We start from the raw sequence: 25,235 nt of genomic DNA, 5'->3' as shown, positions 1-25,235 counted from the left end.
AGGGCCAGGACCCGGCTCTGCACAGGTTCCCCCCCCCCCCGCCCTCCCTTTGACACCGGCGGCCGTCAGCTCTCTTCAAATCATGAAGAAACTTTCGTAAAGACAACCTGAATGTCTTTATTGATTTCCTATTTACAAATCACAAAGCTGGCCAAAAGCAGAGTGTGAACACTGAACGAGAGCATCGGATACATTCATCAACATAGCACTGGAGTCGAGACAGTCCCAGCTCTGCTCGGAAGGTGACGTGGTACAACAGAAGGTCTCATACTTTTGGGAACAGGCATGTCCAACAATGAATTACATTCATCTATCTACAAAAGCCCGAATTGCATCAAACTGCATAAAAGCCGCAAGAACAGAAGTTGCTCAGGTGTAGTTCGGAGTTTGACTCCTCTCCCTCCCCGGCAGGACAAGCTACCGGACCTACCTTGCGGGGTGACGGCAGGAAGGGTGGAGTTGGGAAGAGACTCTGCGGAACAAAATCGTACTAAAACCAGATGCTTCCAGGGAAAAGCCAGGAAGGAGGCGCCTGCCGCGGCTGAGCAGTGCCCGCCGCCGAGCCCCGCTCTTCCCATGGCCAAGCGCGCAGCTTTGCTTCTTTCAAATTCCAATTCTTTCCACTATTGCCACCTATCTACAGAAACGCCCCGAGGTGCCGCATCCACAGCGGACAGCCTACCCCGGGGAGGGCGCAGGCCCCGACGCGGCTCTTGGGTGCCAGTAGCGAAGTTCCCACAACCTTTGAGGAGAGGGGCAGAGGCGGGAGGCGAGAGCGGGCGCAGCTATGTACATCCCGACCGGCCGCCTCCCTGGCGGGAAGGAGCGTGCCCGGTCTGTTCATCCATCTCACAACACTGTTTGCATTGCACAGAGTCAGGTTCAATAACTAAGTCATGGACCCATCTTTTTTTTTCTTTTTTCTTTTTTTTTTTTCTTTTTTTTAGTACTGGCCATATTAAAAACATCCTACCTTGAAGCAGGCTTACAATATACACATCTTACAACGTCTTCCTAGAGAACGTAACACACTATTGACATCTCTAATAGCTACTGGTTAGGAGGTGCAGGGTGTTCCTGACAGTATTACTGCTGCACGGCTGATGAGGAGATACCCGGCCAGCCACGGACCGAGGGCAGAGCCCGACCGGAGGGAGCAAGAGGAGGAGATGTCATTTCCCCAGTGAGTGAGCAGGCACTGAGCCACCCGCACCAGCGAACGAGGACCAGGTTTCAACTTCGAGCAGCTAAATACGGTGGCAACTGCTGCCCGGCGAGTTACAACAACGGCTTCGTGCGCCTGGAGCGGAGGGGGGAGGTTTGCGAAGGGGAACCTCAGCCCTGAGGCAGCACCAGCCCTGCCAGCAAGTCCCACGCAGCCTTCGGAAGGCTCCGGCCGCGCTGCCAAGCAGCGCTTTAATTACAGCTTCCTCTGCAGAGCAGGGGGAGGAAATAATCTCGTAGTCTTCACCAGCGGGCAGCGACCGTGAGGCTGGTCAGGCAGCCACAAGTCCAAGCCACCCACCTCCTCCCCGGCAGGACAGCGCCTTCGCTGCTCACCTAGAGTCGTACCTGCTTACGGGGAAAAGCAACCGGCCCTGAACAGGTAAGAAGGGGGCGTCTTCAAGATCGCTGAGCTCAAGGGCCCAAAGACAGGTGGTATTTGTAAATACCGCATCTTCCTCCTGCGCCTGTCCAAACAGGCAGGCTGTGCAAACGCAGAGAGGCAAACAGAGAATCTTTTAATGTTTTCCTAAACTGTTTCATAAATCCTCATCCATCTGCTGCGTGATTAGGTAACAGGCAGTTGCACATCAAGCCTCTCTTCCTTTTTCGCAGCAGGCTCTGAAGCGGCCCGGGGCTGGGTTAGCAATGCACCGAAACAAAGAGAAAATGCATTGAAACGTGCATGAAAACAGCAGCAATACACAGGAACGGGGGGGCCAGGTGAGGCAAGTTCCCTTGCTCGCTTCAACCGACAAACCCCGGCACTATCTGCAAAGGATTGATGAGCGCAGTAACGGCCAGGACGGGTACCCTGCTGCTGAACGCTGCGCGGGGGTTATCCGAGGATCATCACCCATCGTTTGAAACGCGCTACGGAGTTTGAAAGAAGCACCACCAGGCCCCAGCGCGGCAACCTGCACACAGGGGAGGAAAGAGCCTGCCCTGCCCGAGCCGCTGCCCCTTCCTGACGCCGCAGGGCCACGGGCCGTCCGCAGGGGAGGTCAGTTCGCTGTCGCCAAGTGCCCAAGGTAAAGGATTGTCACAAATTAGTGAGAACGGCATGAAAACGCCACAGTCTCTCCAGAGGCGCTCTAGTTTTGAGGTCTCCCTCAAGACCATGTAGTGCTGAAACAGCGAAGCCTCAGGGAAAAGGCCACGTTCCGTAACTTTTTGAAGGCGGCCGCAACGTGCCGTGGCTGGCGGGAGGGAAGGCGCCAGGCACGGGCTGGCCAAGCCCCGCCGTTGCAGTGGTGCTGCCGGGCAGGCGCGGCAAACCGTCTCGCCTCGACTGCTGAGCTAGAGCAGAAGAGGATGGGCCACGCAGCCCTTGACTGTGTCTTTTTGCAGGATTATCTCCTCACAGCAAGTCTAACCACAACCAGAGCCACTCGTTTCCATGCTTCTGACTGGTGGAAAAGCATCTACATTCATTACAGTCAAAAAAACGCATGTTGTTAGATAGGATTAATCAGTAAAGTGAAAAATGACTAGCCACAGACAACCTACAAATGATACTGGTATACCAGTTAGTCTGGTACGTGATAGCAGCAGAATCACTAGCACAAGGCAAAACATGAGCTTTGAAATGATTTTACTGAGACCTTTGGCTAGTGTGGCTCCAATTGGTGTGGTCAAACTCAGCCAGAAATTTAGTTTGGAAGGTCACGGGGAAGAGAACAGAGGAGTCCAGAGCCAGCTCCGCAGCTGCACTATGTGTAGAAGATGATCTCTGGGATTTGTCCATCCTCCACGGAAGTGCCGTTGTTATTCCCAGCCGCGTAACAGAACGTAAAGCAGGTTTTGGCTCCCGTTGTCGGTGATTCATGGATCACTTTGCGCAGTCCTTTGGTTCCATAGTGGGAATCTGGACCCTGCGACGGTCACAGAAGACAAGAACAGATCAAGACAGGGACGGCAGCCCCGCCGGACCCTGCTGCCCAGGCACACCCTGGGAGGTTTGGCCTCACAGCCTGGCCCAAAGCAATGAGCTTCGGAGATCTCAGCACCTCCCTTTTCTTTCTGGTTCTTGCACCTCAGGTATTTTGAGCAAAGTCCTCGTCTCTAGCAGAACTTAACACTACATTTAACCAGATCTCAACAGTTAAATATCAACTTTTTTAAGCCACTGCAGGCAGGCTCTGGATTACACGCCTGCAGAACTGACAGCTTATCTGCATACACCAAAAAAAAACCCCAAACCCATCACTTCATCATTAATGCAGCCTGTTAATTACTGCACACTTGCAAGACAAGTTAAAAACCAACTCTGAATGCTGGTGGTGAACGTGCTCCTTGCAGCACCAGGTGAAGGGCTACAGAGCAGACCTTCGAGATTATACTATAAGCCTTGAAAAACGCAGAGCAAGAACCATGTTGCACTGAAGAGACTAAAGAAGCCTGCTTTCACCTATTTTTGTCTTGTCTCTTCTACCCATGCCGCCCCAGTACGGTACCTTTAGAGTAGCACAGGCTGTATAGTTGACATTGGGTAAAATCTCGACAGGCTCCTTGAACATGACCCGGAAAGTGTTTGATGATCCGTCGCAGCTGAACCCCGTGTCGTTCTGCCCCAGGACCGTGTTACTGTCTGTGTGGATGATCTGCAAGACACGTGTTAACTTTTAATCTGTACAGTTAGTTGAACGCTGCCCTGCACCAGTGCAGGCCTGTCCCCCCTGAACTGGACTGAATCTGAAGGACTGAACAGCCCCGTTACGACTGCACTATCCCATCACTTATGTCCGTCTTCAGTGCTGCGATCCCACCTAACAACTGTGGGCTTGGGTCTCAGACAGCCCAAGAGAACCCCTCCTTACCCTGAAGCCTGGCAGAGGACTGCAGGCCGATGTTCTGCGCTTAGATCTTCACTTGCCTTTCTCCTCCAAGAGCTCAGGGGCACCAGAGGGAGACCCCGACAATTATGGAAGAAGTGCCGAGGGACTGCGCTCGTCACATCAGCCGTGCTGTGTTGGGGTAACTTTCCTGGGGACGGTTCTTCTCAAGTGATCCAGACCGGGGTTACGTACGCGCATCCACAACAAGGCACACAAGATTTCCGTAAGCCGTCCCAGTCTTTGAACAAGATCACGATGGACTTCAGACAACCGAGCGTCCCTCAGTCCTACTCGTCATCTCAAACGGGACACTGACGACGTGAGGCCGCACGTCGGCACTGCACAGGCCCAGCACAGACACAGCAATTGCTTTCTTCTCTTCCCTTGTTGAATCGTGGCTGCTGCTCCACTGCATTTGTACAGCTCGGAGAAAAAGACAGTCCAAGTACTACTGCAGCACCCAACTGTTGCTGCAGCACCCGCAGGGCAGAAGTGGCCTGGCCTGCTCGGTGTGGGAAAACACGCACAGCGTCTTCTCAAACTGCGTGACAACTCTCCAAGACGTATTTTCAAAGGCTGCGAGCAGACTTGGTGAGATACTGCAGTGACGCGTGCAACGGGAGGTTGCATCAAATCGAGAGCAATAATCCCTCTTATCCCCAGTGCCCCATCTGGCCCTCGCTACATCTGCCAGCCACCCTACCTAGAATACAAACACAGTCCCTTCGAACTTAAGATTCTGTTGCATATTCACTAAAATGTTTAAGTCAGTCCCTACAGCAGCAAATATTTTTAACGTAGTGGAGAGAATTACCTGTATATTTACTTGGTAATCCGTTGGCCCATGTATGGATCCGTATAATCCAAACCCAACTACAAATATCCTTTTGTTTACTGAGAACCTGCAGGAACAGATCAGGAAAGTCAGAACAACTTGCCACTCCTATATTGTTTTAGTACAAGGGTGATACACAAATATCTTCACTCACTTTAATTTTATACCTATGATTTAATCAAACATACTACGGTTTTAAGTGCAACTCTTACTAACAACCGAAATCCTTTACAGAAACCATAATTTGTAAGCTTATACCTTTGACTGTCCTAATGGGCTGGCAATAATTTTGTTTGCTCATGTAAAATACAAAGCTGCATAATCCCATCACCGAACTTCAGAGTCCAGGCTCAGAAAGCGTTTCGAGGTTGCGGTACAATGTCAGCATCCAAAAACGCCAGCCAGGCAAAGGCAGGGTAGCCTGCAGAGCGTGGAATAGTGCCCACCCTCACGGCACCAGCAGTCTTTCCAGCAAGGTAACAGCAAAGACCACTTAAAGTGTCACTACATATTTCACTGCTGAGCGCTGGAGGAGAATTGTTAATGCGCTTCTGAGCGTTTGCTGGATATAGCTGCACTCAAGATTTACCCAAGAGCAGAAAATAAGATTCAATAGTTCCCGAATGCAGGAATCCCTGCTGCCTAAGGCAGCAAGGGGAAGGATATTCACCCCACTGCCCCACTACAGCTCCATCTTCTCAGGCAGCAGAAAGCCTCGGTGCCTGCCAAACTGCCAACATAATTTCTTCACCCATCCACCAACTCTTTCAGCCCTGCCTGTTTCAAGAACAAACACCTGCGGCAGGCTAAAAGCCACTGCTCTGCAACCAGCATAAAACATTCAGGGTTGAAATCGCACACAAGCCCTGCTGAAGACTGACCCTGATGCTGCCAGCAGTTGAACTTAAAGTCAAACACAAGCTCCAAAGGGTCTCTGAACATTAGATCTGAGAGCAGTAAGTGTTTGGAGCTAGCAGCTCTTCCAATTACAATCTCCTGTAAGGGATGAATGGACCAGAAGATCCAACTGACAGCTCTATCGATATGCAAGAGAACCATCAATGAAAACACTTAAAAATTTTAAAGAACTATATTAACGTGAGTCCCCCTTCCACCCAAGACAAAGACGAATCGGGAAATAATCAAGGCTTTCTGATTACATCCTGTCTTGCTCTAATTGCTTGGCCACACAAGGCTGGCAAACGACCATTTGCCACACCACACCTCCACGTCTCTGTCACCATGACTGGGCTTTGCTGTTTCTCTACAAGCTTAGGTCTAAACAAACTAGATAATAGCAGAAAAGCAGGAGCAGCAAGCATTTTATCCTAATCCCTCCCTCAGATAGGCAAGATTAAGGGGCTTCAACAAGCCACATTTACACTTACAATAGAGCAGGGAACCAACCTGCTGGAGCACTGGTTAGCCGACATACCCAGGCACAGGAGGAAGCCACGAGCTGCCTGGTGACTCCAACCGCTACGTGCCCGTACAGCTGCAGGAAGCCACTTGAAAAGGAGAGAAATAACCCCCCAAGAGGCCGGTGCTGGAGGCCCACATTTGCTGGAAACCTTTGCCAATACAGAAGCAAAGTGGCAGCCTGCAGCTGCACACGCAGGTTAATGCACGAGGCGATGCTTTTGCCCAGCAAAACACTTTCCCTTCAGGGTTCGCGCTCGGGTTTATACGGTGGAAGTGAGGGCCTAGCACGTAACCTTGCGGGTTTAGGTCTAGAGCAGGCTCAAAGCTCAGTAAACACGAATCTATCGGCAGCAGAATTAGCAGAGAAGCTGACCTTATCCTGTCACTAGTCCCACTGTACCCCCAGCGGCTCTCCACCTGCTGGAAACGGCTGATGCTGCACTCCTTCCCCCGCAGGCAGCAGCGCGGTCTGTCGATGAATTCCACCCGCGGCTTGGGGTTCACCGTGAAGTGGAGGAACAGGCTCACCACTTCCCGGTCCGTGAGGATTCCCGACTGGGCAGGCCCTGCAGAGGAGCACGAAAGCAACGATGCCGTCAGCCTTCAGAAATCAGAAGGGATTCTTTGGGGATTTACGTGGGGAGGCAAACTTGACTCGCAGCTAAGAGCGGGCCAAACCCACATCACACGTGGGATCTCGCTGGTGTGTCAGGAAGTTAAACCCCAGACAGCAACGTGCTGCCTGCCTTTTATTTGCACGCCAGTCACGGACTGCAGAGCCTCCGTAAGGAGCACGTACGTGAAACGGCGATTAAGCGCACAGCTCTGCGGAGCCGAAATGCATTTGGCTAACAGGACTGGTTCAAAAACCTAAAACGTGCAGCTAATCCTTCCCCTACTCCCTCAAGAGATGATAATACTGGTAAGAGACAGGGATTTTCATACATCTACACTGGTATTTTATAACGTTACGGTTAAGACATCATGAAAGCCCATGAGGGGTAGTGGGAGGGAATGTCACCTGGTTACCATCAACTCAGAAAGTATAGGAGTATTTTTCAGTCAAGACAAAGGTGGTTCAGCTCATGCCCTGCTTTGACTCCCTCCTTCCCTTGGGCATTTAATCCCTGCTTTGGGTTTGTTTGAGGTTTTTTTTAATACCTTTATTGTAGAACCTAGGGAAAAACACTAGCGATTTTAGCGAGAGTTGAAACACGTTCTCATTTTTTCTCCAGTAACTAGAACTTTTTTCCAAAGTGATGGTAATCTCAAGCTTTGGAAACTACTTCGAATACTTTCAAAAGTGGAACCGGGTAAAAGTTAGTCTTTTAGCATAAGAGTCAAAAGCTGCTCTGCCCCTCTATTTGCAAGAGGCTTTTAGCAGAAACAAGACTACTGCATACTGGAGAAACAATAGCATTAAGCGCTCTTTCATGTGGGAAGCAAATGCCTAGCTACTTGTTGGTCCACAACGACTTGTAGTTGGTTAAACTCAGCCCGATGTTTGATGTTTCGTGGTGCAAGGCTCCAATAGGTAGAGATGAAAGAATTTAAGGAAGTCGACTGTTAACAGATAAATGAGCTTATGGATACTTTGCTCAGCAAAAATTAGCCGTCATTGATCGTGTCTAAACTTATCCTGTGTTGCTGCAATTCAATTCTCAAATGTTTCAAATTACTTGCTCTAAGGGAAGGGAGTGACACATTTGCCAGTTAAAACATCTTCATGCAAAACTCCATGTTCGATACCAGATTATACAATAAACTGGCGAAACCACTGCCTATAAAAATTCCTTTTTTTTTTTTTTTTTTGCTTTTGGGAGAAGGGGGCGGAGGGGAGTGGTTTCCCTCTCCTACCTCTGCTGTGATCACCAAAGAAATCAGAGTCACTCAGAAACTCAGAAAGAGGACAAAGCTGAAGCAATTCCAAGGTAGTCCCTTGTTTAAGGAACAGCTGACCAGCACAGCCTCTCAGGTTTGGGGTTTCTTTTGTTCATCTTTTAGGTTAAAGTGGATGGAGAAAACTTAAGAGTTTCTCTCAAAGTGAGAAGACTAACCAAAGATCCAGTTCACAACAGGCAGTTGTGACAGACAGCATGGGGAGGGGCACTGACATTCCCAGCTCAAAGGCTTCAACCCAAATACGCCAAAATTAACACATTCCTCCCAGTGAGGTAGAAGGATACAAGATCTGAAGGAAGGGGTGAAAGAAACAGGATCTACAGAAAAATGCAAAGCTTGGTATACACGAACTACTCTGACGGCTGTAACGCTATCCAGAAGGCAGATGCTCTCTCCCATCAAGCTGTGATCTGCTGCAAAGCTGCTGTTTGGCACGATGCGCACCGAGGAACAGAGCGTGCCGTGTTTTCACCCGGTGCCAACACAAAGGAAAGTTACCCAGTTCGGATGAACGAATCTCTGCCTCCCTGACCAAGCTGTTTCTGAAGAGATTCATATCCCTAAGACCACATCGCAGCTGTCACAGGCAAAACAGAAAGTGGGTACCAAGTTTTAAGCACAGATTTACTTCTTACTAATATCCTTCTTCATCTTGAAATATGTACATTAACTGTCAATAAGCTGACGCGATCTCTGCCTTGAGAAGTGATTTGCAAAGGAAGTGGTGTCAGTGACCCTTTTTGCTTCTTTGTACACATAACTGCAGCCAAAACAAGTTTCAGTTTTGAAAATGGCTCCACGGTGTCTTTTAGCATGAAAACTATTTAAGCCGATTGCCAGTTTTCAATCCCTGGAGAATCACCAGAGTATGAAGTCAAAGACAACAGGCAATGAAAACAAAACAAAAAAATCTTTAGTCAAAACTGTGAAATGATTTAGACATCTTTGTAGATCAAGATCTTAATGTAAACTTGAAAAATGCTTTGAGATACAGACTAAACAACGCCAACCCTTCAGCTCAAAGAACATTTTTAAAGTTTTTTCTGTTATGGGGCTCTGCTCTGAATGGCATCAGCAAGACATGGCCACCACCACCACTGAATTACAGGCGGCAGCAAACAGATGACAGGGAGAAACATCCTCATTTCTCTTTGGGAGCAGGCTACAACCAACACCAATTATTTGCAACTCCATTCCAAATAGTGCTTTGTGTACTTTACTCGTACTTGTGTACTACTCTGCTTTGTGTAGTTTAAACGCTTGGAATGGTTAGAAAGGAAAGCATGTGAACCCCTGTTTGGATCTTTGCTCTCAGCCGAATGAGAAAGTAACCATCTAAACATACTATGAGTACAAACAGTCAGCTATGATCCGACTTGCTCCTACCCGAGGGAGCACCGTAGTCTTTAAAACGAGAGTGAATGACCACGGATGAAAACAGCATTTACACAGTAGATTTTGTAGACCAGTCGGAATGGGAGATAATCTCAAATTTAAATTACTACATCCATTTTCATGTACTTGATCCTCTGTAGTTCAGAGAAAGCAAAGACCAGGGTTGCCAGAAACGCCTTTGTTCAGTTACCTGCTGCAAACTCCTCAATAGTCATCAATGGGAAGCGGATAAGAGAAAGCGCTTTGCCCAGTACTTTCCGCTTGTTCTCTGGAATCACCTGAAGTTGCTGCCGTTGACACTCAGCCTCCGACCAGCGAACCACTGCATTAAACAAACGAACCTCCCGGATCCCCAGGGTATCCCTCTCCAGCACCGCAACCAGGGTGTCTGCAAGGCAGGACAGATAGTGACAACTTTAGGCACTAACCCAAATCACCCGATTTTAGCTAGCCAGAAGTACCCTATGTAAAGCCAAGGTAAGTAAAAGAGAAGCAACTGAAAAAACAGCATCTCCCAAAAGTGCTGCCTGCAGCCTCTGAGGAAGATGTATCTGCGTATTCCATAAGCAAGTAACTCACTGGAGCAGCAAACAGTGCCCATTTAATTGGCTTGTTAATGGAAGTGCAGTAGAATGAATTGCAACTTACTTGATGTCAGATTTGGATGAAGCAAGCAGCATGAAAGCCAGAAGGTTACCCGTGCCTTACCTCCATAGTCCATCTCATTAGAATAAGGTTAAAGTCTGAATTTTAATGTTTTTTAACTGTGCCCAGCAAGTTTGGAAACTGCATACGATAATTAAAATAGCCAGTCCTTGCTTCCAAAAACGCAACACCTTTTTAACTCCAAAACCTGACAAAGACTCAGGGAACGATGCCAACTCTACAAAAGAAGGCAAGTTACACCCACCCAAAACCTGCCAACATCAACAGAGGAAACGGGCTTTGTATCGTGCCCAGAAAACTCAAGTTGCACCAAAGTAACCAGATTCCAGGATACTTCTGCAAGCAAGCATGCTCTTTTGCAAATGCCTTGTCTCTAGCCACTTAGTGCCAGAGACTGTTCGTTCAACAGATTGCTCCATAACAGCAAAGCCACAAAAGAGAAGGGCCAACTATTAACCTGTAATAACTTTAGAGGCTAGCTTGTTATGAAAGCATGTAGAGTAAGGAGGGAAAAAAAGCTTACCCAGATCAATGTCTGTAAACCCCTCCGCATTGATGGCATCTGATGTGTTCTTGTCTATGTTCTCTAGGCAAAGGCTGGCCAGCTGAGGCTCATCAAAAAGTCTTGCCTAGTAATGAAGAAGCAGTCGTTAACACAGAAGGTATTTTAAAGTTTACACTAAGTAAGGACCCCCCCTTTTCTCCCAGAGCCCATCTTCGTTAGCAATACTATGCCTGACTGCATCATGAATTCACTGGGCTGCAGCAGTCTTTCACAAGCAGTTAAGCATGACAAGGCAAACACTAGAAAAATCTGCGTTTGGCATCAGTTCTGTTTTAGCTGTGCATGTCTTCAGGCACGTCTTTGTTTTAACATCACATCAGTTAACGCGGCTATAGTGCTTTCCTGCGCCATACTGACCATGTCAGCTGAGCATGGGTAATTTTTACTACATCATTTTTATATTTAGAAGAAAGCTTTGCCCAATGACTCCAGGCCTGCTCGCTCTAGGAATATGCGGAGACAGCTTATTCTGTAAGAACATAGTCACACTGATCTCATGTATTAGCAAAAATGCCTTAGCAGGCACACTGCTTGCGTCCCAGGGAGATGTGCAAAACCCTGCGGGGTACACAGCCTGCTTAGTGCATTTGCATGTTTTGCACAGAAACAGCTACTCTAATTCAGTTACCTTAAAGAATTCCTGCCAAAATAGGTTACTATTCCAAATAAAGCCTGCACACAGCTTGGAGAGTTGCTCAGAATCTCTCTGCCCAACTTAAGTGCAGTCTCGTAACAATTTCACTACCACTTCAGATCCCCCTGGACCGCCAAGACACGTTACCAACCCTGTGCCTAGCATAAGCAGAAATGAGGTGGGAACACACAAAAGCCACTAAGACAACCTCTTATTTCCAATGCTTTGGTTTTGCTATTTAGGAAGGAACTGCCTTAACATCACACTTGACATCAGCGCAAGAGTACGCCGGGACTTGAACTCACTGCCACAGGTAAGGTTCAAAAATTGTGTTTTGGGCTGGGAATTCAGTCACTCGCTGAGGCTAGCACTGTCGAGCATCTTCTGCTTCACCCTTGCTCATGGGCCGTAGAGCTCAGCAAGGCCAACTTTCGACACTGAGACCTCAAGTGCAGAGAGCTGAAACAACTCTCCGTTTTCTCAGGGACCAGGGAAGCTTCAGCAGTCGTCATCTGCTCCTGGGGCTGGAGGATTGCCAGTGCCTTACACTCTTGGCATCCAAGAGCTGTGACTGACTCAGACTTTACTACTGTAGTGGCTCTCTTTTGACACATGAAGGACTTACATTACATTTGCAGAGTTCTCCCCCACAGTGGCTTTAGGCAAGCTATTATTTCCTTGTTGATCAAAGTGACATTTGCATGTACGTCTGGCATGAAAGAGGATCACGGTTCACTACGAGGCACAATCAATTAGGAGAGCTATTTGCCACTGGTATTTCTGCCAGAGATTAGCAGTTGCTTGAAACGTCGTCAATGACACAGTTGCCGGACCAGCAGGATTCAGCAGTGATACACGCAAAGGAGGTTTGGGGCTCTACGATCTTAGGTCCACAATCTTAAGCCTCTTGGGAAATGTTTTGTACAAGATGCATCTCAGGTCTGTAACTGATTGTACAAATTGTCAATTTGTTGCAGCAAAAGCAGAAAACAGGGCCGATTTTCACACTGAAGGACCAGAACAGAGAGCATTTTGAGAACAGATCCATTAAGTGAGGTGCCTCGTGTAGCCAGTCATTGAGATACAGATACATTTCTCAAAGAACACCAGCCTCAAACATTTTAGAGACTTAATATACTGCAATAGTGAACACAAACTAGATACGAATCACCACTGATATTTAATCATAATGGATAAGACACAAACAAAAGGAACCAGGAAAGCCTGTCTCCATCTGGCATTTCAGCTGCCTCAGTGCAGCTGACAGAGTGCCAGGCAGTATCTTGGTTTTGGTATCTGGAAAACTAGGACACCTTCCTCTTTTGCCAAAGAAGGACCTTTGTGACTCGTAAGGAAGTCACCATGAACCTAAACGTTACCTTGCCAAAGCTGCGAAGTCAGGTTGCAGAGACTTAGCATGCCACAAAAATCTCTGCATAAAGAACACCACCAAAAAGCTGACACCGCTAATCCTCATGAGGTGATGGCTAGCGTAAGATGCCTCTTCAAAACTTGCAGCCTACAGGAAAGATCTCTTCTCAGCTCTTAGATAACAGCTCCTGATCTTTCAGATTGCAGGCTGCTGAACTCAAAGAACGGGAGAGCTGCAGCCAGAGTTACAATTGTCCTACCACGCATCAGATGGGAGCACAGATTTGGCTACCATCACCCCAGCAAGAATCTTTAAGTCCCAAATCTTCCCCAGGGAAGTGCAGCGTGGTTCCCCCCGTGTCTCAGAGGCTGCCTCGCCCGTTTATGGCATGTGGAAAAGGGCCAAGTTAAAAAGAGGATGTGTAAAGAGGGACACCGTATTTTGCAGCAGTAGCTGAATCCTAGCAGTGAAGAGTGTCTACAACAGCAATGTAACGTGGAACTACTTGGAGAACTTAATCCAAATATTTAAACTCAAATAAAATCCCAGCCTAATCGCAGCAAACAAGCAAAGAGCTCAGCAGCGACTGCTTCAGCCCAACACTGCTTCAATCTCTGTGAAAACTGCTGGTGCAGACTCTGCCCCTGATGCAGTAACTACAGTCAGAGCCTGAAAGACGCTTGTACTCCTGACAAGGAGGAAAAAAGCCAGCAGACAGATAGGCTGGGCCAGACAGGACAACCCCTCAGAGCCAAACCACCTTAGCACGCTCGTTCCCAATCAGGGCAGCTGTGAAAACTCCTCTGCAAGGTTTGTTTAACATCAGAAATCACAGCAGCTTTCCTGAGCTGGCCGATCAGAAATAGTCCTCCAGAGCTAGTCAAAAGTATGCCCATTCCCTAAAGGAAAGAAACTCGCACGCACAATGCCTATTTGTTTCTTGTTCCTACACCACCCAGAACAGGGTGTTCCTGGCAATGCTGCAGACACTGCAACACACAGGTGACAGCACCGTGGAAGTCACTGATCTGTCATCAGCTGTCAGCAGAGAGGGTGGCAGGGACCAGAAACAAAAGATGGGGCTACGAAATGGGAAGGATAGTGATGCTAATTTAATCAACCTGCAGGCAAAGTCTGATCTTCTCCAAAATAAGCAGAAGTTGTAAACACTGTCTTCTAGTTTGCTGCTTAGAAGAGTCATATGGAAGACGGAGGAGTCAAGCCCTCACAGATCGGATCAGACAGAGGGGCACAAGGATGCGCAACCGGCCTCACAAAGAGTCCAGAAACACAGCTGCACTGAAACTCCAGCTTTGCATGCCTTCAGTACAGCAGGAGGGGGAGCTGGAGCAGGCTGAGGAAGAGATCACTTCGTTCGTCTCCTAGGAAAATAAACCGAAGCACTCATGAAAAAGTTGTATTTTCTGTCTTTCACCCCCATTTCAGGGAAACTATTGCAAAAAAGCCCTTCGAAGAATGTCTGGCCAGTTAGATGCAGCAAGCTTTGCACAGAGAAAGTTTATTACGCCAGTCCTGAATCTGAACACACGAAAATCCTCTCATTTCACTTTTCTCCTTGGCAGATGAAATTCTTCCACCCTGTTAATTTCTTCCCCAGCTCACACTCTGGAATGAATCACCTGCCACAGCGAAACAGAAAGCAGATCTGAAAAGGCAGCAACATTTGCTGTATTTTATTGTTCTTTGTAAGAACCTGCTCATCAGCACTAGACTCCTGTAAGGAAGAATTCAAAATGACACAGAACTGCTCCATTTTGGATGATTAACTCCGTAACACTCGGAAAACTTCTGTTTTCCTATTGTGATGGACCTTGCTCAAGGGACTTAATGCAAACGATTGCAAACTCACCTGTGTTAACAGCATGAATGCATTGTCTGCTCGGAGGTTTTTTTTAAGAAACTCCACACAATGAGCTTCAAGGGCTGGAACTGCATATTTTTTAGCTGTGTAAAGTGTTGTCATAACAGTCTCTGGTCCAATCTGAACTTCGTCTGAATAAAGAAATCTGAAAACATGCAAACAAACATTGCTCTGGTGAAGCCAATAAGATAACAGGGTAAAAACCCTTGCAATTCATAAAAAACATGTTTGTGCTTCTGCCAATCATCCTGGCCCCATTTCCTATACTTGAGAGATGGAAGGGTTTTCACATCCTTTCCAATGACTCTGGTTTACCAAGGAGAAGCTCTTTTCTTTTTTTTTTTTTTTTTTTTTAAAAAAAAAACCCACACTCTCTACAGTATAACTTTTAATGAATGAAATAGCTGGCATATCTGCTGAAGCACCTCAAACTGCCTAGCATCCTACAACCAGTGAGCTGTTTAGCCTGCCACTTATGCTAGGCTAGAACAGTCTCTGGCCAAGTGTACCCCTTAAAATTAATGGTTTTGGCTGTTCAGTTAGACTAAGCAAGGACAAAAACTCAATCCTGCCTGCCTACTTCAGAAGAGAAGCTCCATTTTACATACTAATTCACAAGTGATCAGAAGCACTCAAACATATACATCCACTGCAGATGAGGTGTTTTATCCATACCTCACTCTCCCCTCATCTCTTCGCTTTATATACTGAACTGTTTCATTTCATTCTACAGATGTTAAAGTACAGCACACAATACAACTTCAGCATAAAGCAAGAGTTAATTGCAATGAAAAACAAGGACTGCCACGCTGCTAGCAAAGCATCAGTCTTCGCTGTTAGGCCAAAACAAGGAAGTACATTCATACTGCATGGAAAAACAAAGGTCTTCATAGGAAGCCTGACCGAGGCTCCTCATACCCAAGCATGCTGATTAGAGACAACAGGAACTGACAGGCTGAGTTCAGTAAAACCAGTTACACACTTGATGTTAGTCCTAATCCCATGCAGAGTTTTTGTTTACTGTTTTTCCTTTAACCAGTCGAGCATTTGCCAATCAGGATCTGAAAGGCACGAAGCACAGAGGCGTAACATTAAGTGCGTTAACTGTGCTTGGCATTCCTATTCCACAGGATATTTTGGAAACTCCAGCAATTTCTTCTCCTGCATTTCTCTGAAGGGGGCACAGCAACACGTCGCGTGGCCGCTATTCCTGGAGGCTTCATGTAGCAGCATGGCTCTTCTAGGGGGATGCCAGGCAGTGTCCCCGTCTGGAGGGACTTGCTGCAGAGCTGCAGCAGAGCTCCTGGTCCTCTAGCTAGAGAGGGCCAGGATGCAATTCAGGGAAGCATAAACAGGGGGATTCGGAGGATGGGAAGTGCTCTCATTGCTGTTGAAAGCAGGCTTTTGTGCTGCTCTACAGCATCTGTTAATAACAGCATCAAGCCACAGGCTCATGAATGTATTTTGCACACATCTCTTCACCAGTCCTACTTTCACTAAGTAATCCTTTTTATTACAAGATTAAAAGGACACAGTTGCTGTAAAAACAACTAGTTCTATTTACTGCAACGACTATGTTAGCATTTATTTTTACGATAGTCCAAACAGTGTGCGCTAAGAGGGATAACAGGAGACTCTCAAACTGTGAAAAAGTATAGTATCAATTTAAAAGAAGATTTAGATTACTACCCCAGACAATCAAAAATGTTCTTTGGGTCACCATGAAAATAATAATAATAACAAAAAAGGACCTCTTACGCAATTACAGCAGACCTATTAAAGGCCACTAGCCCACAATCACAATCTAGTGTCCAGAAGGGACCTTCTGCTGAACATTCAGGATGGGCGCTTTGTCCCTTGATAAGCTCCTGATCCTACAGCATTAGGTCATGGCTTGGACCAAGTCCAGAGACATATGTAAGGATCAGCTGCCATTTCAGACCCGTGTTTGGAGGGACTGGTTTTACTCTAGGAAGGTTCATACCATGTACTTGGAAAGCTTCCTACTGGAAAGCAGCACCCAAACTTCCTTTGGCACATTTAAGCTCTGCGCATTTTAAAAGTGACAGTTTGATTCTAGATTTAAGCATCTAAGATATCACTGGACCATGTGCACAGCTACTGTAGCATAACCACAAGCTTTAGAGGCACTGTAATAATCCACACAGTTTCTCCTATGCAAAATATAAACACCTAAACTCATCACATCAGTCTTTTCAGATGATGATTCTCTTCCAAGATCGTATTGTTTATACAAGTGCTGAAATCTCAGCACTGGCAGGGAAACAACATGACTTTGCCTCTAACTCACTCAATATTTTAGCCTCATGAAGTTTTAAAGATAGATGCTAACTCTGCACTCCAGAGAGATCTACCTGGCTGATACAGAGTCATACGCCGTTTAGAGGCATTCCCCATGTGCTGGTGTCTGGTTTAAAATGAGCCAAAGGGGAGGGGGCTAGCGGCTCCCTATTATTTCTGGCCTTTCATTCTAGCGAAGATCAATTTTAAAATCTTCTAAGACAGCACAGTCGTGACCGAAGCACTTTCTGAAGGTAAAGCAAAAAGTGTGCCAAAGCTATATATAGTCATTGTTCCCAATAGGAAGCAAGCGGGGAACATGTCAAGAGCACAGGACTGGAAACCCCTGGAAGTAGGTTACAGAAATCCTATAGAAACAGGACAATGACTTTTCAGCATACATTCAGGATTGCTGCTGGATGTTATACAGCACCAGCCAAGCTTAAAGAAATCGGTGAATAGGATGTTGCAGCCCCTTCCTCCTCCTTCTCCCAGCATATGCAGACTTACAACGCATGCTGTAAACGTAAATTCAAAACCAGCTCTCCAAAACAGGAATAAAACACACACAAGGGGAGATACCATACAGAACAGCTGACACTGATTTCACACCCTTGCTTACCTGTTGTAACTTGCTCATTTGCCCATAACCTAAATGAGGTCCAAGTATTTGTAACGTACAGAGCTTTAAGAGGATTACTTTTCCCCACTTCTCTCAAATAGCATTTGGATCAAATCAAACCAATTCATGAATGAGAATTTGAGACAATGTCTGAACAGGTGAGTATCAACTTCACTACAAGGGCCAGCACGTGCACTTATTCCAACTGCTAACCAGAACACCTCCCTACTGCTGCATTTGAGTGCTGTAACTATATGTAACTACATATTTACAAAATTATAAACTATCCAGTTTAGTTTTGCCCATACTGAAGATCAGCAGCAGGAGGGCATATTCATTTAACTATTGCTAAAGCAAAGCACAGAGCAAGTCAGTTATTTTTGTGCAGTAGCTACACTAGACTTTTACCCAGGAAAAGAGGGATTTAACACCAGCATTTAAATGCCCTTGAACAGATCAACAAAGAGGCATTTTATTTAGAAACTTAACGATCTCCACTCTACAAAATGGTTCACTGCTTTCATTAAAAATATCCTTCTCTAAATAAATCTGTTCATTCCAGTTATACTGTACATTAGAAGAAGCTTACTTCAGCAGAGCTAGGAAGGCAGCAGGCTCCACATCAGGCAGCTCAATCTCTGTAGAAGTTGTGGCCATTCCACCATTAAACATTGCATCGAAGACTGCGCTGCCCACAGCCAGCACAAACCTAACATTAAAAAACAAACAAGAAAAAAACCCTTATGTTAAATCATATTCACTCTCCAAAAAAATCCCAGGCTAGTTGCTATTCCCCAAGGCCACCCCCAGGGAAAGCAAATCGTTCCTAGCATTAAAGCAAAAATGTTTTGCAACAGAAGGGAGTGTCAGGCTTTCTGTTCGTTTACTGCAAAAACACCGAAGTTGCAAGCAACTTCATTTTCAGCCCTGTCCCAGTATAAAACATAGTAATGGTTCCCCAAAGACAAGGTTTTGTGCATCATGGAACGGAATACACGCGGCTGCTTTGCAAAGTCCTTGCAGGAGCCTACGGACCATTCACGAGGTTGAGAAGCTAAGAATGAAGTTAAGGAATTCAAGTTCTTCCAGTAAACAGAGCCCAAGCCTTGGTGCAATTCCCCACAGTCACATACTGAAAACACTTACGGAAAACTTGTCACTACACACTACCCATCCTCCTCCCTTCTCCCCAGATGCCAGGAAGACATCCTTGGTGACAGCAGAGCAAGCTCTCAAAACATGCAAATTGCACCGGCAGCATCACCGGGAGCTGCGGACACCAGCACCTCCTGCAGCACCCAGCACGGGAGCTGCCTTCCCCAGGCAGGCTGCTGTCTCCTTCCATGCAAAACCTGCTTCGGGCTTAGCCTAGAAGGCAGAGAAAACCTCACTCGAAGCAAACTAGCACCGTTAGGTACACACAAACCCTTTTTGCACTGCTGTGAGTTTACATGGTAATTAACAGCGAGAGGCATGTAATCGGCCCTAAAGAAATAGGAAGCAAGAATTCCCACAAACCAGGTTTGAGACCAAAAATAATATTCCAGCACTCCCATGTAAACAAGATGATTTCCCTCACTGATAAACACCAACTCCTATTTTAGGAGGAGGCACAGACCTGGGCTGCCGAGAGGCCTGTGTATATGTAAGCTGCTCTACCTGCCTTATGCCTTAGAAAAGCCATTTTGAGAACTTTCATTGTTTGAAAATGCAGAGCCAAGTTTTTCCCAGGAAAGCAGTCTTGTTCCTGGTGTCTGCAATCAAGCAGCTCCCTGAAGTTAAATACAGCACAGGCCACAAAGGTCACAGCTCAGCAGCGTGGGGAAGCAGAGGAGACCCGGCTGCAGAAGCTGGAAAATTCAGGGGCTCTCGCTGCAGAGTCTGATGCACGCTTCGACAGAGAAGCATCAAGAACTGCAGGCAGAAAACCGTACAGGACAAGCAGGCACAAGACAGAAACCTCCAGTACTTGGACCCCAAGGAAAGGCCATCACTAAAGGGGAATTTCAGTTAGATTTTGCTGCAGTAGGAAGTGACACAGAAGCCTTTTTCTTTTCCTTTTAAACAATTTTTTTCATTTTCTCGCTTTTCACTCCCCTCCCATCCAGAGGAGGCCTTCCACGGACACAATAGAGTGAAGCGCCGTGGACGTGCCAGGCTTGTTTGCCGTGACGGACTGTTTGGCTGACAAGCCGGGTTGTATTGTTTCTGATTGGTTAAGAGAGGTAGGGACAAACCACAGTGGTTACAAAAAAAGCACACACATGCATATTTCTATCAAACAATTCTGAAGAAAAATGTCAAGAACAAATAAAAAAACCTTGTTCACAATACTAGAATTGCCAGATGAAACAAAAATCCTCGTTCCTACAAAAGCAGTGATGGTGGCGAGACAACTGCAGGCATTATTTGCTACTAAAAATTAACATATATTAATTGCACTCTAAAATTCTCATTCTCACAGCCAGCACAGTATACATCCTCAATGAGCGGACAGCTTTCAGAAGCTATTTGAAAAGGGCATTCATTTAAAAAAACACCCTCAAAATTTTGCTTCCATTTCACTCAGGGACAAGTCCGTCTGACTTTCTTAAACTGCTGAGCCCTAGAGGGATGCCAGTAGGTGCCAGAGAGATACACAGGACTCCAAATTTTAAGTTCCCTTAAATCATTAAGGGAACACAATTAACATAAGAAAATCCCCCTCTCTTTATGGTGTCTTCTTACTCTTGCTAAAATGAACACTTAAAGCTATTCTAAAGACACTCCAGGAAAAGCAGGGATGTGCACCGTTTCTCCTACGCAGTCCAACAGTTTTCCCCAACCGCGCAGGTCTGCAGAAGGAAGAGACGGGGTTTGTTTCAGATGGGAGAAACACAACTATTAAGCCAAACTGGCAGAGCAATAGGGCTTACCTTCGTTTTCCCCTCCTATTTTCCAAAGCACTGTAGCGACCAGCGCACAGCAAGCCTCTCTCCTAACCCCAAGGAGCACTGCCCGATGCAAACGTGCAACTCTCAAAAGGGAAAAGCAGGAACCCTAAGCTCAGTGTAGCAATCCACCTTTGTCAGAGGAAGAATTCAAAGAGAGGGTTATTTTTAAACAACGGCATGGTGGCCAAAACAAAGTAGACTACTGAAAGGATGCAGAGAAATGATCAGAAGCAGAGCAAAAGAACTAAGAAAGCAACGCTTGATTTCTCGTCATTCCCTCTGCACGTGTAAGAATCGAAGTAAACTTTCAGCAATAAGAGTCACAGGAACTTCCACGAGGTTAGTAATTTGGTTTGTCTTCACGAGGATCCAAAGTTGACTCCAAAGGCCTGCAAGAAAATGTCTTTCTTTCTGCTACTTATGGCTTCGTACCCACCAATTTTCACTGCTTCGTTGTTCACCTTGGCATCTCCACCTGTCACCCAGTTTAATTTGTATACTCAACAGTCCTGCTCCCTTCAAGGCACTACGGTAATACCAATAATAAAATAAACCACTCGAGAACCACGACTACCCCACCGCTGCATACCACCTCCCTCCTCCATCCGGTCCACTGCAGAGAAACCTTAAAATATCTGTTCCAGAAGAGCTGGCACAGGAACAGAACAACATGTGATGTGCTGGAGCTCGGTGAAACCATAGGTGACAAGAAGCTAATGAACGATGATCGTTTGCTGGCTGCATCCTTCTAGCACAAGGACTAGAGACACCAGGTGAGACAAGCAGGAGGCAGGTTCAAAAACCCCCAGGAGAAGCCCTTCACACGCAACCCCAGGAGCTGAGCAGTGGGACACCTCAGCACCCGACACTGCAGGTACCGCCAGTTAATACGCATCCAAGAAAAGACACGATGAGCGCAGAAGAAAGACACCTGGAAACAGCAGCCAAAAACCTACTCAGACTGTCCCCAAGCTGCAAACCTCCCAGGCTGGAGTACAGACAGGGGTGCATCACCACATGCTTGCCCTGTTCCCTTTTGGGCCATGTTTTCTGGCCAATTAACAAGCTTAATTATCACACCCATGCAGCTCCTGGCTGATGAGCTTTAGATGCTTCTAATCTCATTGATGTTGTGCTTGATGAAGCAGATCTGGAAAAAGACAAAAAAACCCTTCCCTCTTACTGCTGGGCCTCATCAACACCTTGACTTTGGCTATGTTAGCATTGTGAAGCTTCGAGGCAGCCTGCTCGGTCCAGCCTTGACATAAAAAAAAAAAAACCTTAAGGCCGTTCCATCTTCTTCATGGCTGATTCAGCAGCAAGAGGGAACAAGCCCACGGCGCAGAGATTGAGCTTGCTCCAGGGTAGGCAAGCAACTTCTGCAGGGTCTGGAGCCTCCTGAAGGTGGAAAACGTCTGATCTTCTCAGGGCTGCAGATGCTTCACAGCACAGATGCTTGGACAGATGAACCTTCAGTCAAACCCAGCACAGCCACTTACGCCATTTATCTACAAACAGGGCTTTCACACACAAAATGAATGTGTGCTCTTAGTTGCTATGTGAGATATCTATTGTCTGCTTCTACGGCTTTATACGAACTGCTGAACTTGCCAGATTCTCTTAGAAACGCACCTGAACCTACAGCTATGTCACACTCAGAAACCTCCTCCCTGCACCACCACCACCACGTGTGGACATCACCACCTGCGATCGCTCGGCACATATGCCATTTAACCACCTCAGCCTACAAATACGCCACCTCTGCTCTGCTCCTTCCTGGAGGAGCCTGACCAGGGAGCAGTGCCACTATCACCTCCAGCTCCTGCAGGACTCTGACTCTCGGATTATTTGTGCTAACCAGTTTGCTGCCAAAGCTGGCAACTTCTGACACACCACGCAGCCATATCAAAGATGACAAGTAAGATATTGCAGACCGCTCCTCAAGGCACGACTAGCTGCCGTCCAAGAACTCTATTTAGGATATGCTCCTACTGCAGCCACACTTTATACCTGGGCCGGTCTGAAAATTAACACAATAAAACCAGATTGTAGAAGTACTTACCTGTTAACTGTGCACTATTTCAGACACAAACATCTGCCCTTGGTCACTGAAGCAATACAGTGCCTCTCAAATTAAATTCATGGTTGCTTTGCGACTCAATTCCTATGCAAAATATCTTCTACTGTCAGGCTGCTGTGGGAGAACTGAGCACAGAAGGGGTCTGGGTGGTTTTATTTTAAGTTCTCTGTTTCTGAAATAACCATGGTACTTCATGAATCATCAGGATATCCCAACTGTAATATCATACAGGCAAGTTTTACTAAAATCTATATAATCTGTAAGTGGGATGTCACGGCATGACACGCTCTATTCTATCTTTACCACCCAGAGCACCAGATGGATTTCAGAGCAATTAAGCAGCATTTCACTTTGGGGCTATTTTTTTTTTAAAGCTTCATTTATTTTCCATTTATTTCTGGGCTGAACATTGCCCCTCCCCACCCAGCAAGCCTAGTTCTCAGGACAGGCACAAGCTTACTCAAATACTAATTAAGCTTCAAATTATAAAAGAGCAGAACTGACACCCTAAATGCTCAAACCAGCCTAGAACAAGTGTGTTTTGTTCAGAAAGCGAGACAAAATGGGAAATCTGAAGGGGGAAACTTCCAGGAGCATGAGCACTTAGGACAAAAGTGATAGTTTGAACTAGTTTGGAACAAGGCTCCCTGTGCCAAGCACCACTTCGAAGTACACCAATAAGCCTTCCCCCACCCCCAATTAAAGCAGGTCCCGTCTTCGAGCAAAAGGCTCTTGCGTTTGCTGTCGGTACAGCTGAGCAGCCCAGGAGGCACGTCCCGGAGCGGTGGGGTGCGAGTGGCACGCATCGATTCACCGGAGCTGCCCCAACAAGCAGCCGAATATCAATCAGCCACGCTGGTTTTGCATTATCCAGGTGGAGGCAATTCCCAGCTTCTCAGCAAGCCAGCAGCTCAGAGCTGCACACTCTTAAATGGCAGCTGAGCCTTAAACGTTAACCTTGACTGGTAACCTCATGCCCCCAGGTCATTCTCAATACAGCTCTTCCAGAATCGTGGGGTTTGTTTTATAGTGGTGGATTACCCCCCCAAAATACAGGGCTTCAGAAAAGATTCAATAAAGGTTATTTTTAAAAGAAAATGCTGTGGCAGAAATTTGGTTTCTCAAATCATTGCTCTTTCTATCCCCAACGCTCTCACCGATCCCTCTATCTGTCGGCAGAGATCAGGCACTCTTGGAGACTATTCCTCCTCTCCCCCACCACCCACAAAAATGACGATTGCTTCCAAATGAGATCCAGCGATTTGGGGGTTTTTCCCCCTGCGCCTGCCCCAGTCGCACCTACCCTCCAGGGAAAACACTCTCAGCCGAAAGCTGGACCCCGTCACCTGGGCTGCCAACCATAAGAAGAAACACAACATTGATCGGAGGGCTGGGAGAGATTTGAGGCGACAGCGACTGACCACGCCGAGGGGCAGAGTCACCTCCCAACACGCTGAAGACCAAACCGGGGGGACCCACGCTCGACTCCGGTGCTGCCCGGCTCCCTCTGTCCCACCGGGGCATCCGAGGCCGGAGCGGAGCTGGGCCTCCCTGAGGCTGGCGCGTCCCCCCCGAGCTCACCAGCTCCCGACGGCGGGTGAAGTTACCCGACCCCCCTTTCTCCTTTCATGAGGGAGGCACTGAAGCCCAAACCCTGCACCCACCCCCCCGGTGGCGCATCACCCCCCAGAGGCTGCAGGGGACCCCCAGACACCCCACGGCAGACCCCGCACCCAGCCCACGGCCTGTCCCAAGGCCCGGGACCCCCGACCACCTCGCAGGGCCCCCAGCAGGGCCTACGGGCCACCCCCCACGGCCTGTCCAGGCCGCCACGGGGCCCGGGGCACCCCCACGGCCCGCCTGTCCCCCGCAGCCCACCTCGGACGCCCGGGTCCCCGCGCGTGGGGGCACCCCACGCTCGCTCGTCCCCCCCCCCCCCCGCGGGGCCCACCTGTGCGCCGGGATGCGCTGGGAGCCGCGGCCCTTCCCCACCAGGAAGTGCACGTCGCTGAGCACCTCGTTGTTGAAGAGGAAGGCGAAGCGCTCCTGCACCGTCGGCTTCGTCGCCTGCCAGTTATAGACCGGCTCCCGCTGCAGCGCCCCGCCGGGGCCGCCCGCCCCCCCGGCGGCCCCCGCCGCCCCCGCAGCCGCCGCCGCCGCCGGGCCCCCCGCGCCGCCGCCGCTCGCCGCCGGGTTGGCAGCGCCGCACTGGTTGTAGGTGAGGCCGGGAGGCGACGGGGGGGCGCCGTTGGTGCAGGCGGCGGCGGCGGCACCGTTGCCCGGCGGCGGCGGTGGCGGCTGCGGGCAGGAGGAGGAGAGGCCCCCGGGGCCCCCGCCGCTCCCACCGGCCGCCATCTTGTGCGGCGGAGGCGCAGGAGCGGGCGGCGCGGGGCGGCGCTGCAGCAGCACCAGCACCAGGAGCGGCGGGCGGGACACGGCGGCGGGCGGGAGGGGGGCGGCGATGGCGATGGCAGCGGCGGCGGCGGCAGGGCGGGCGGCGGCGGCGCCGCGGCGGCTGCTGGTGGTGCTGGTGCTGATGCAGAGAGCCGGGCAGCAGCGGCGCAT

The 25,235-nt window shown here is 48.2% G+C and overlaps 1 protein-coding gene across 1 annotated transcript; it reads right to left on the bottom strand.

Annotated features, from left to right (window-relative positions):
• Positions 1 to 1,402: 1,402 nt before the first annotated feature.
• Positions 1,403 to 25,235, bottom strand: BTBD2 (BTB domain containing 2). The gene is made up of 9 exons (XM_050910434.1): positions 24,622 to 25,235; positions 18,247 to 18,366; positions 14,723 to 14,879; positions 10,805 to 10,910; positions 9,806 to 10,003; positions 6,692 to 6,884; positions 4,876 to 4,963; positions 3,681 to 3,827; positions 1,403 to 3,098 (listed from the first exon to the last, which is right to left on the bottom strand). The coding sequence occupies exons 1-9, from the start codon at positions 25,233 to 25,235 to the stop codon at positions 2,937 to 2,939; spliced, it is 1,785 nt and encodes a 594-aa protein (XP_050766391.1). The 3' UTR covers positions 1,403 to 2,936.

The sequence above is a fragment of the Gymnogyps californianus genome, chromosome 24 (genome assembly GCF_018139145.2).
Source record: "Gymnogyps californianus isolate 813 chromosome 24, ASM1813914v2, whole genome shotgun sequence".
In the NCBI taxonomy this organism is placed as follows: domain Eukaryota; kingdom Metazoa; phylum Chordata; class Aves; order Accipitriformes; family Cathartidae; genus Gymnogyps; species Gymnogyps californianus.
This window is presented reverse-complemented; position numbering and strand designations above follow the sequence as displayed.

Excerpts from the sequence above, each read along its gene's own strand:
- BTBD2 (XM_050910434.1), bottom strand. The coding sequence starts at position 25,235 with ATGCGCCGCTGCTGCCCGGCTCTCTGCATCAGCACCAGCACCACCAGC. Across the intron at positions 14,880-18,246 it reads GCCTTCCTAGCTCTGCTGAA|ATTTCTTTATTCAGACGAAG; the intron begins GTAAGCTTCTTC and ends GCATGTTTTCAG. Across the intron at positions 10,004-10,804 it reads GTTTACAGACATTGATCTGG|ACACCCTGGTTGCGGTGCTG; the intron begins GTAAGCTTTTTT and ends CCTGCCTTGCAG.